This window comes from Podarcis erhardii (genome assembly GCF_964252035.2).
Source record: "Podarcis erhardii genome assembly, chromosome: 2".
Taxonomy (NCBI): domain Eukaryota; kingdom Metazoa; phylum Chordata; class Lepidosauria; order Squamata; family Lacertidae; genus Podarcis; species Podarcis erhardii.
The window spans coordinates 35274947-35287852 of record NC_138498.1 but is presented as its reverse complement, the minus strand read 5'-3'; the positions used below and the strand labels follow the sequence as shown (position 1 = coordinate 35287852).

Genomic DNA, 12906 nt, shown 5'->3' with positions numbered 1-12906 from the left:
ATTTTCCCCAAGGGGTAGTAGCTAAATATTTAATTGTAAATTTCTTTTCTGTTACTATCCCCTAATACATTCTCAAGTTCTGTAGTGTAAGCAAGGATATTCTGTGCATTTCAGCTTTTTGTCTAGCTTAGTCCCAACAAACCATTTACTCTGATCGTTAATGAAGTAGAGAAACTACTGACAGAATATAGTGTACACCATTAAACGTTATTGTGATGTTTCAGAGGCAGCTTTGAGATTCCCTAAATATTTTCAGCGTTGGTAATATTTCCATGTAGGAAAAATATTATATGTTCACACCCGTCTGTCTCAGGAGACAATAGAGGAGTGCTTCTTTGGAGGTGAAGTCAAACTATTTGTTGAAAGGTTAAGTGCCTGCTATGGCTGTAGAGACCAATACGGGAGCAACATGTTTTGTTGCAGCTGGGGCAGAGGAAGGCATCCAGTTGTGCTGCTGCAAGTGCACCATGGCATTTCTTCTCTCTGTGCTCCTCCCAGCAGTCAGTCCTCCTCTGGTTGTTGCTATGGATGCACAACCTGTCTGTCTCTCCAGGTGCTGTGGTGGTCTGCAAGGGGTTCCCACACAGCGGGGATTGGGGTTGATATTGCCAGCCTTCATGTTCACACGAGCAACACTACATAATCAAAGCCTTTGGGCCTAAAATTAACTGAATTAGTGTGTTTTTGATGTTGTCTGAATGATAACACATTTAATCAGATGATCTCAATGTGGTGAATCTGGTCAATGCAGAAAATATATTATGCTTTGGAGGTTTTGGTGATCTTTGCAGCAAAAAGGTTGATTTGAAGAACAAGCCACCACTTGGTTATGCAGGAACAGGGGAAGAATGCTCTCAGAACCCTTTAGTAGGGTGCACCAGCACAGTGCTTGTTTACATGAAACCATAGTTAGTGTAAAACTGTTATTTAATGTGGTGTGGAAATTGGGCCATTGTCTAGTTTGGCCTGAGAACCTCTTGTGAATTTTCAAGCTATTGCAGAAAAAGCTGTCTTTTCTGTTTCCATGGAGACAGCTGGGTGTGAATTGATAAGAGTTCTCTTATCAAACTAGGAATCTGACAGGCTGCAGTCCAGAACTCCCTTACTATTACTGTAATAGGAGGCTAGATACAGACTTAAGGCCATTGGTTCATGTGTGGCTGCTAAAAATATCCTTCCTCTCAAGCACAAATGTTCTAGCATAAAAGAAACAGTTGCTTTACTTCCCATCAATTTGGTTAGATTAATTACTGACTTGGCTTTCAGCTCTGTAGGAATTTTCACTTCACGTCTAGTGTCTACAAAGAGAAGTTCTCTTCCTAGATTGATGAAAATGTTTGGCTTCCAGATTTCTTTTGATGCAGTGCATTTTTATATAGGGAAGCTTATATAGGGAGAAATGGTATAGAGTATGGCATGTGTGGACACCAGTGTTTGCTATACCACGTGAATGTTAACAGGAGGTCTGAAATCATTAATAAATTACTGCAATCAGCTAAACTTACCAGATTTAAAATGAGCATATTAAGAGGACTTTAGAGTTGTGCCCTGTGAAGTTGCATTTAGGGTTTATGTCTTAATAGTTTACTATCTGTGTTCATCGCTACTCTTATTATGTGGCTGTTCAATAAAAAGGCCCTCTTTAAATTTTCATAGAAATATATTGTGTTTCTTACTCCATGGAAGCAAATTAGCTGATAAACAAAGCATCTTAATTGGATGTCACTATCCCTTCAGCTGGAGTACATTGATTTGGGAAGAGCTTGCCACAGGTATAGAGTCAAGGTTGGACTTCATGGGGATGAGATGAGGGCCACAAATGTGTGTGGAGTTCTGCTTCATCTGCGGAAACGCCCATGTTCCTTTTTGGATGATACAGACCCCCAATGAAAAGCAGAAGTGTGAGCTGCTTTAAGACTTGAAAGAGCTCTAAGACAATCTTAATGGAAGAAGGGGATCAAATACAAAGCTGATTGAAGGGTAAATTTAAAAAGAAACCAGTTATAGGCTTTCAGATTTGAAGTACACAGTACGATTCAACAATGGCTGTAATAGGCTATAAAATAGCTTTATGTAGATCATGTGATGGATTTTTAAATGTAATAGAGCTTGGTATTGGACTGACATACCACTGCCTGGTCCTCCTAGGAGACAAAATACATGCTCTGTTTAACACAATTAATTCCATATTTCAGAGTGAGTGTCAGAATATGGCTTGACTTTGAAATGTCTACAGAATGTAGTTTGACTTGGTCTAATTTACTTTTCAGCTACTGCAGTAGGGTAAGAGTGCTTTGAAACTATCTGGCTTTTCATAAAGTAGGCTTAAATCAGAGTATATCAACATCATGCTATCCTGAAATGTAAATTTGTGTTTCTTTAATCCCCTCTCCCCCAGGTTTTGAACGAAGAATGTGATCAAAATTGGTACAAGGCGGAACTCAATGGCAAAGATGGCTTCATTCCCAAAAATTATATTGAAATGAAACCACATCCGTAAGTAAAGTACCATGACTTCTGTGTGTGACATTATGCTTAGGGCCAAATTCTGGCCAAGCTCACTTGCAGTTCTGGTAGTTGTCAATGCAGGAAGGATATCTCTGGAAAACTTTTTCATTCCCATGAGAGCCATCAATCCTCTGACCATATTTTGGATGGCAGGGATGCCATCAATGCAGGGGTTGTAGTGCCAGTTGTTGACATTGGCAGCAACAAAGTGGATCATGTGAACTGCATTCCCACTCAGTACACTCACTGTGAGTCTTGCAAAATCAACAGTAAAGCCCAGGTTGTTGGCTTTTGTTGCAGTTTGAACTAGACAGGCTTCACCCAACATAACATTTGATTCTGCTGTAGTAATGGTCAGGCTTTAACTGTTCAAAAGGAAACCTTTGCGAATGGTACACACTTCATTAGTGTAAAATTATTTCCTGCCTGTTTTCCCTGTCACCAAAAATACTCTTTTTCTTCGTGAACCTACTAAAAATCTTTGTATATTCTATACTAGATGTGTGGTCCTTACTAGTCAGTATTTCCTGTAAAATATTACCGCTGACAGCTTATTAAATGTTTAGTTCTTTCTTTCCATTGATATCAGGCAATCGTTCACTATATTAAGTACTACATGGTCTCAATACTGAGGATATGTAAGGAAGACAATTCCTGTTCACTAAGCTGTGTATACACATTCTGTTGCCAGCAGCACAAGGCCGGTGCCGAGAAACTTACACAGTATTCTTTGTAAAATCTCAGTCCTGAAACCCTTTCACTAAACAATAATTCCAGTTGAAATCTAATTTTGAAACCCACCTTTGCCATTCATTCTCAGGTTTTGCTGCTTATAGTTTTCCAGTTTTGCTCCATCTCAACAAATACTTCTAATTCTTCTAGTCGTCCTTTCCATGCAGACCTTTCCCCTCATTTCTACTTTGTCACTTGCTGCCTTCTTGAAGAGAGATAACATAAGCAAAAACCTGTCCTAAAGAGCTTACAATCTAAACAGGGGCAAGGTTTATAGGAGAGGACTTTGTGCGAAACTAGTCATAGTTACTTAGGCTTAATTTCAATATAGGGTCATTCTAAGGCTGCCAGCCAATTAAAGAATTTTACTCTATTACTCATCACTGTTTCAAGCAGTTAATTGGTTGGATTTGAACTTTTTTATGTTTTCCAAAACTTCAGTACAGGTGTCCCTTTGAGACACTGAATGATATTTCACAAATGTAGGAAGCAAACAAGCAAGAATAAATCTTGGCTACAACTTGTGGTTGGTGAGCAAGAGAGCTTAACCATGAGTCCCAGTTTGGACAACATGCTTCACCAAACCTTGGCTTAGCTCAGCATTGGGCATCAATAAAAAGAACTGGAAAAGAGTGAAGCGACTGCAAGCTCCTCTCTAGGAATTCACATGGTCACATAGTTTTGCTAACTAACAAGACTTTAGGGTCATATTCTAAGGCCCTTTTCACTGCTGGTGCTCCAGTTGTAGAATGCCTTTTCTGTAAAGGCTCACTGGGCACCTTTTTGGTATTCCTATTGGCACTAGGTGAAGACCTTATTTGCCCTTGCTTTTCATCTTAAAATATTTGAGTGTTTTATTTTTGGGTTGCTTTTTTTTAAAAAAAAAACTTGTTTTAACGTCATTCATTTTATCTTGGGACTCAGCTACACAGCTGCAAATAAAATGTTTTAAATATGTTGTAAAGTGCATTATACAAATGTGTCACTAGATAGCGACAGTTTAAAAAACCATTTTCACTGTGTTTTAATATGTGTGTAGATTCCACCTTGGTGTTAAGCTGTTGCTGGATTTATTCTGTTTTGGAAGTTGTGTTTCCCCCTCTTATGGTTATCTATATGGTTATCTATAACAATTGCCTCTTGATATTTTTAAGGGCTACAGATCCCCAACACCTTACCTCAGGATAGCTCTGGTAATCAGGAGGAATGGCCTTTAGGCATTACAAGTTGGCAAAGAGAGTTGCCCTGTTAAAAGAAGCTGAACACATTACACAATCAGTGCAGGTTACTTTGTCCATTAGTAAACAGCAGTGTTTGGTTTTGAATTGGTTGACTGCTGTAATAAGGAAGCATGCTTCAATTACATTCTATTGATACGTTTCACATGTGAATGTGAAACAAATTGAGCTCTCAATAACATGGCTCCATGGTGACTGGCCGCAAATGTTTTCAGAGGCCAAAATTGTGGTTGCTGAGTTTCTGAGGCAGAAACCCAGGGCAACGTGTACGTACATGGAAAGGGAGAAATGAAACCTTCCTAAGACACTGGCCATGACCCGCAGACCTGCAAGTGCACCTCAGCTTTTGTTTTCTTGTAGAAGTTGCTAACTGTTTGGGATGTAGTTTTCTGACCAAACCCGACAATGCAGCCAGTCTAGAATGCATGCAGAGATCTGCACATAATGTAAACTTATAGATCATGCTTCTTTTGTATGAATCACTACTATGCTTACAGAAAAGTTCTGTCTAGTTCTGGAAGAATAAGCCATATAACGCAGCCCCAATATAAAACCAAAGTCGGTTTTGTGGCAATTCCAATACTATATCTGACATGTGAAATTGGAATCAGAAGATGAACAGATGCAGCTCTCATGACATAATCAATCCACCAACCTTGTGTGTTTCCCATTGCTTCTGGCAAGAGCCAGATTTTTCTAACTACTAAGAAGTATCAGTGACAAATGTTTAAGTTATTGACAGATCTTGCAATGGAAAGCACAGAGAGGCATTAATGCAACATTTGTGAAGTGCTTTCTAGTGTTTGAGGCACTTAACGTGCGCTATCTAGTAATCCTTACAATTCTGTATAGTCAGTATTATCCCCCATATTGCATTTGGGGGGCAGAGGACTGAGGCTGAGAAAGAGGCTTGCCTAAATCCAAGTAATGACTTCATGATGGAGGCAAACCTTTCTGATTTCAAACTTCCTTACTTGTAGCAGAGTCTCCTTTAGCCACTATACCACATTGTCTCTAAGTGTTTGAGATGGATTTGTGTGATCTACCTTCCAAAATGGTTTTTAGTGTGAATAGCCCTAAGGCACTTGTAAACTTAAACCATGTTCCCCCAAATGCCGTTAATCATGGGGCTTAGATTCAGTACATGCAAAACAAAGCTTTCCTAGGTAGCAACTACAGTGGGCACCCATAAAGCAGAGTTGCAAAATGGTGCAAAATCCTATCTGCCCTAATAGTCACTATTCTGGTTTTGCTAGGAGTAGAGTGTGTGTGGTTTATTTTAATGGGAATGCTTGCTATTGGGAATCTGAAGTAAAGAAATTAAATCACTACAAATAATTTTAAAGGACGGGAGAAGTTCCTTAAGAATCTATAACTTGTTAATCCTGAATCTCATTGTTTCAGCCAAATTCTCTTGCCTCTGTTCCTATAATGCAGTGGTTAAAAGCCTTGGAAATGGCAAAAACTGCTAAATCAAGAGATGTTGAGGAAATTGACTTCTTTAAAAAATGAAGTGGTATCTATTACTTACTGGAACTTGATGTTATTTATGGAATCCCTAGTTTTATATCACTTCAATCTTTTAAATTACTTTTTAAAAACATTATTTAAGTGCAGCCTCGTGGAACAGTTCAATTGATTATGCCTGTCAGATTACTTCCCAGCTATGAACATATCCAAACTTGCCTTTTTGGAGTTTGAATTATGCTTAATTTTCAACTGTGTTTGCACAGGTGGTTTTTTGGGAAGATCCCCCGAGCAAAAGCTGAGGAGATGTTGGGCAAACAGAGACATGATGGTGCCTTCCTCATAAGAGAGAGTGAGAGTGCTCCCGGGGACTTTTCTCTCTCCGTCAAGTAAGTGTGCATGATAGTTGGTGGATAAACACGTTCTGCACTTAAACTGCAGGTGAAATAAGCCTATTTGAATTATTCTTACTTCTGCCATAAAATCTAGTCCTTGTTTCCCTGACTACAAAACTTGGAAATGTTGGTGCAGTAACTTGACTATGGTTTTTTTAAAAAGTGGGCTACCACTTGTCTGCAAGTGATATATGGGGACGCTTATTGGTTGTCCTGCTTTCTCGTCTCTCCCTCCACCCCTGCCCATCTTGCTTTTTAGTGCTTTCCTTCTCAAATCTCAGGCATTTTGCAATTAGGGCTGGTAAAGTTGTAAAATGCTTTTCAAATATATAGAATCCTTCATAATACCCTAGGGAAATCACTGTTAACTCCAGGATTCTACACTTTTTAAGGGTCTTTGTGTTCATTGATTTATCACCCGAATCTCTCATCTCTGAAGGTATCCTTCAGCAACTTGCATGTTTCCAGATAAGGTGCTGTTGCCACATTGGCGCTAATCGCCTTTTGTAAATAGGTTCTGTTGTTTCCTTTAAATCAAATAAAAATAATTATTAAACTCTAGCTACATGAATTGATACTGTACAAATAGAAAACCATGTGTACCTTGCTGAGTCCTTCTGCATAGCTTTGCCCTTCCAAATGCTACCATGCAGTCTCCCAGATAGGCTCATATTGTAAGGGAGAGGCTTTCTTGACTATCCAAGTATGTAGAAGTTTGGTGTTTTTGTTCTTGACTCTGTGAATAGTCCTCAAGTGTTTCTTTCAGTCTTCTTCTCCTACATTGTAATAGATCAGCTTTGGTACAAATGAAAACCTGTTGGGAATAATCAAACCAAGATATTAATAGAATGTTCATTCTAATAGTTTATTACACCTTTACTATAAAACCAGCATATGTATTTATTAGCAGTGGTAATCAGTGACACATGCTGACTTCTCATAGCACAGTACTGCCACCTATCGTTCAAGGATCACTGAAATCCATATTTGCCTAGAACCAACAATAGGTCCTGTTAGCTTAGAGAGAAAGAAAATACTCAGTACCTGCCTCGCTGGCATGGATTAACATTGTGCCTCACTTCATGTCAAAGGAAAATAGCTAACTCACCTCATTATCTGAAGCCTCAGATGTCTTTTGACTATTAGGGTGAAAGCAACAAACGCCTATAACCTGTAGTTATTATTGAGCAGAATTATTTGCAGGCATAGTGGTCACTTCTGAGAAGATAAATCCTGCCAAATTTCAGGCATAGCTGCAAGGCTTTCTATAAGAAATGCCTTTAAAGTGTGAAATTTTTGTTAAGAGTTTGATATGCTTGTGTTTGGAAGAACATAATATACAATGTAGAAATGCCCCCAGATACGTTCCCTGCAAAATTTCAGAAGGATAGATGCAGGGGTTAGGGAGTTACAAATGAAAAACAATATTATTATTTTTTTAATCTTCTCAGTTTGCACCAAGGCTACAGAAAGTGCAAAGTTTATTATGTTCTTTTGGTATCCTATATCAAAAGGATATAGATTGAAAACAAGAGCAGAGTCCTGGTAAAGCCATTCCCTGCTTGAAGCTAGAACTGTCACTTACAGACACCCTTCCTCTTCTGCCTCCTCTCCTATTCTATTCTCCGCCTGGAGTTTACCATTTATGGAAGGCTTAAGCGAGGTTATTAAGAACGCCTTAGGAGCCCTCCCAACATTCCAGAGCCTTGGAGCTAGCCTGCTTCACCTTGGACCATCTCTGATCCAGTCTGTCTTGGAATTCTGAAGCAGGCCAAATATCTCCAAGGAACTGAGTCCTTTCCTTGGACTCGTGCCTTGTCTGAGACTAAATTCTCTGACTGTTAGCCTGTGTACGTACAAATAAATGTTTGCTTTAGCAACAGCAGACAATAGTACCTGTCATGCATTTGCATACACATTAGAAGAATAAATAAAAGCCTGGGCATGTTCTTCTCTTTCTATTTAGATTTGGAAATGATGTGCAGCACTTCAAGGTGCTTCGAGATGGGGCTGGCAAGTATTTCCTCTGGGTGGTAAAGTTCAATTCTCTGAATGAGTTGGTAGACTATCACAGATCGACCTCTGTCTCCAGGAATCAGCAGATATTTCTTCGAGACATTGAGCAGGTGCCTCAGGTAAAGGAGCATGAGTGGAGTTCTGCCTCATTTCCATCTTCAAATGTTCTATATTATTCAATAATAACCTTACGCAAATCTGTGTTTTAGGGGATTTTACAGTTTGGAGTATAAGCGCAATTCTAATACCTGCTATATATTTTGGAGCATTCTTTGTCCACTGTGTATTTAGCCACCTCTTAAGATATTGTAAGCAAATTTTGCACGATGGTTCCTGAGATCAAGGAGCACCTCTTTTGGGATACAAATGGGCACCATTCTGAATCAAGATGGTAGACTCCACTTTTCAAAACTGCGCTGATACTTTGGTTTCTTAGAATTCCTGAGCAAGGCCGGGTATGAGGCTGCCGGTTTATAATGTTTGTTACTACAGTGCCTTTCTTTCATGGCTAAGGATACCACACTTAGAAAATGTACAAGCCTCCCTTTGATATAAGGCTTCCAGGCTGTTGTGCATATTACACACACGCACACAGAGACTCAATTTTAAAAATAATTAGCAGCAACAACACAGTCAATACTGTCAAGCAGAAGACTGAAATAAAAAGATCCATGGGGTGGTGGGGTGCCCCATATCCCATCCCACACAATTGCCTATGGCCTTCTGCCACGGTAGAGGCTGCAGTAGTGAGAACTGGGCAGAGAATTTCCTTATGTGAGGCTTCATTTTGCTCTCATTAGCACTGGCTACAATTCAGTTTGCTCAAATGTTTGGATGAATAAAAGAAAAAACAACCACCACCACCACATATTATCAAAAGTTGACACAAGGTGAACTTCCTGGGGGGAGGCTGTTCCAAATAGGCAGTGCTGCAGCCGATAAGGTGGTATCGCCACCCACCTAACTGAATGGTAGGAAGCAAAGTTGCATCTCTGAAGGTGAACACAGGATATGGACAATCTCACATGGAAGTAGAAGGTTGTCCTTCAGATAACCAGCTCTCAAGTCACTTAGGGCTTTAAACAGCCAGGGTTTGGAATTGTGTATAGCTTGCTCTTGGTACTACTGAGATCTGCCGTTTGCAGTTTCTGAAAAGTTTGCAAAGGCAGCCTCTCAACAGTGCATTGCAATAATCCAATAGGGTACCCTCCAGACATTGAACTGCAACTCTCACCAATCCATTGGTCAAATATAACGGGGGTTGTATTTCAGGAGTCTAATCTCAAGCTTGCCAGTACATGGGTAACACTACTAGCTAGAGCCTCGGCCAATGAAGGTTCACAGCTAGTCCATTAAGCTTAACTAGTGAAAGGCCCTGCATGCCACAGACTTTTCTTGGTCCTCCAGTGACAATGCAGATTTGGCAACACCTGCCAGACTTTTTACCTGATTCTTTAGTGAGCACTGTACCCTTTCAATGCAGGTTCATTGGTAGGCAAAAAACAGGACTCAAGAAAAACAAAACAGTTTTTGCATTAACGTAAGTGTATATTAATTTTATGTGGTGTACTCTATTTTTTAAAATCAGTAGAAGCCAAATTGGTAGCTTTACCAAAGGGGTGAGCAACTGCATCTAGGCAGGGCCGGATCCAGAACTGGCTCACCATTAGCAGAAAATGAAAATTGGAGATGTGTAGAGCAATAATAACTCACCCTTCTTTTCTTTGGTCTGCAGCAACCCACATATGTTCAGGCTCTCTTTGATTTTGACCCTCAAGAGGAAGGTGAGCTGGGCTTTCGCCGTGGAGACTTTATCCGGGTCCTTGACAATTCTGATCCCAACTGGTGGAAGGGAGCCTGCCACGACCAAACAGGCATGTTTCCACGCAACTACGTGACCCCAGTGAACCGGAACATCTAGAGCAAATTATTAAAGATTATTTAAGGAAACAGGAGAAACAGTACACATTCAGAATCTAAGTGCAGCCAGTGATCTCCAGTCATCAGGCCATAAATCTGAGTCACCTCTCTGCCGGAGAGGGAACACTTTATTCCCCCCACTCAGTATGGAACTTTGTGGGGAGGGGACAGGAGAAGGGTCCAACTTGTGCGCCAAAACTTACCTTTTAAATTAAATAGATATTAACAGATTTCTTCGGTTACTTCCGGGTGGCCCCTTTCGTTCGCTTGTCCTTTCTCCCCCAACGCTGACACACCAGTTCATCAGTGCATGAAGTTTTAATGCTATATGAAGTCCATGCCATGCCACTCAAGGAAGATAAGATGGAGAAGCTCTGCTGGTGTTTGCTACTTATGCAAACGGCCTTTATGAAGGGACCGAGAAAGGAACCAAATCCACTACCCAGTTTAAAAGCAAAACACACACATGCCATATGCCAACTTTACTTTTGCCTTCAGTATTTTGCCTGGGTAAGATAGGGTCTTAATTCCGCCTACATACCCTCCCATCTGAAAACCCAGCTGCTTCAGAGCAAAGGGAAGAAGGTGGGGCTTTTACCACCACAGGTTGCAGGCTGTCATGACAAATTTTCTGCTACAGCTAGATCATGCTCTCATTAACCATGACAGCTTTTAAAATTTGTTTAAGTGTGTGGTTGAGCACATTCTTCTATTTTTCCATTAGTGCCTTTCCCTCATTTCCTTATTCTTTTTTAAGTTAAAAGGACAGTCCAGAGCTTTCAGATTCCCCCCCCCCCCGCTTTTATGTAAATATTTAAGGGGTTGAATGGGAGGGATGTAGCTTTATTATTAAATACGAAGCCTTCCATAAACCAGATGGAGCTTTAAAATGTGTATAAGCACCTGATATTCTTTATTACCAGGTGGGGAAAGACATAAAAGTGTTTTACAAGAGGCAGGGCTAGGACCTGCAGCCAGGGGCCCTTGAGAGAAAAGAGAGATTGCACCATTATGAAGAATGTGGCATGTTGTATGACACTGCCATGTGGTGGAGACTGAATATTCTGGGATGTCCTGTGAAACTGTCATTTCCCCAAAAAAATATTACAGGGAGGCATCAAGAAATTGTGCTTAATTACACATTGGGTGCTTTCCAAGTATATAATTAAAGATGATGCTTAGTGATAAGCAGTTCAGTTCCCCTTTATAAACATACATACTATATATATATATATGAGAGAGACTGGGTCTCGATTAGAGTCGTTGACTTGTTCTCGAAAAGAGGAATCTGGTATCTTCATGCTTCAGATTTTCCCTGTCTCCACATGCCAGTGTTACCATAGTTGGAGGAGTTGTGTTTCTTCCAACTTACAGCAGGCTGTTGGGGGTTGTATTTCAATCTTGCGGCCCCAGATAAGATTCACTAAAGCCATTCATAGTTTTATGAATGGACTTGGACATGAAAGAGCAACCTGCAGAGCTCTTTGTGCCAATACACACCTTATTTCCTTTTGCTGAGCCACATGGCTGAAACTTTCATCCCAACAACAGATCCCAAAGCTACCACAGATATCTTCTTTTCCGCCCAAATGGGGAAAATTCCTGTGTTGGCAGGTGCCTTTTTATACTAAGTGTTACAAGTGTGTTACTCCTGAGATGGACTCTGCCTTACACTTCCATTTCTCCCAGCAGATGAAAGAAAAAGCTACCCTGTAGCGTATTGATTTCTCACCCATTCCTTGCTAGCTGACTTTTTCTTTCCCTCTCCCCCATACTTTCTTCTTTCTAAAATGATTGGAAAAGGAATCTATGGCATTCTACACTTGGACCATTTGATTGTTTTCTTATTTTGGAATCGGTGTATATCATGCAGCCTTGCAGACATAATGTCTTGTGTGTATATATATATTAAAAAAAATCAGTGTTTAAATAAAAAAAGGCCTATGTACTTAATCCTTTAACTCAGCAGCAGCATTTGGTAGTTAGTAATTAACTGTGAATAATAAATATACAACAAATTCTTCACTTGAATATCAGTGTCTTTTCTGTTCATTTAATGAACCATCAGCTAATTTAGGGCTGCAGTTCTCCTAACCATCTCTACTCCTGCAGGTAAGTGGGGTTAGGATTGCACCCTGAAAAAGTGATCCACGGAAGGTTCTGCATCTTCAGATAATTTGCTACCCACCCAAAATCTCACCTGTTCAGCATAGATATCTGTTACACTAGAGGTCAAAGGTTGGTGACAGCTAAAAGCTCAATATCCGCCACAAACGAAACATAAAATAACACAATACTTCCCTTGAACCATACAGTACGGACCTTAAATCTCACATCACTTACTGAAGAAACAGTCACGTGTAACACTTTCAAACTGTATCCTGGGCTGATATGTCATAATGGATGGGAAGGTATTAAAGAGGTTGAGGTGAGATTCTTCAGACTGAGATAGGGCACGGGGAAAGGAGAAGGATGCTGTATCCTAGACATGCAAGTTGCAGAGCCTATGTGTATTCTGTTTATAATGGTTTCAGCTGGTGGACACCACAAACCCTCCCACTCCAAATGTGCCCGCACACTTTCTGACTCACCATCTGGTGCAATTTTTTTAATGCTATATTCAGCCAAAT

General features: G+C 40.2%; 1 protein-coding gene across 1 annotated transcript in view; it reads left to right on the top strand.

Moving 5' to 3' along the window:
- GRB2 (growth factor receptor bound protein 2) overlaps positions 1–12307 on the top strand; it is a 49650-nt gene extending 37343 nt beyond the window's left edge. Inside the window, exons 3-6 of the mRNA XM_081850911.1 lie at positions 2399–2496; positions 6212–6334; positions 8307–8475; positions 10092–12307. Coding sequence (XP_081707037.1) covers positions 2399–2496; positions 6212–6334; positions 8307–8475; positions 10092–10277 — 576 coding nt within the window. The 3' untranslated portion in view covers positions 10278–12307. The remainder of the gene's footprint in view (positions 1–2398; positions 2497–6211; positions 6335–8306; positions 8476–10091) is intronic.
- The last annotated feature ends 599 nt before the right edge of the window (positions 12308–12906 follow it).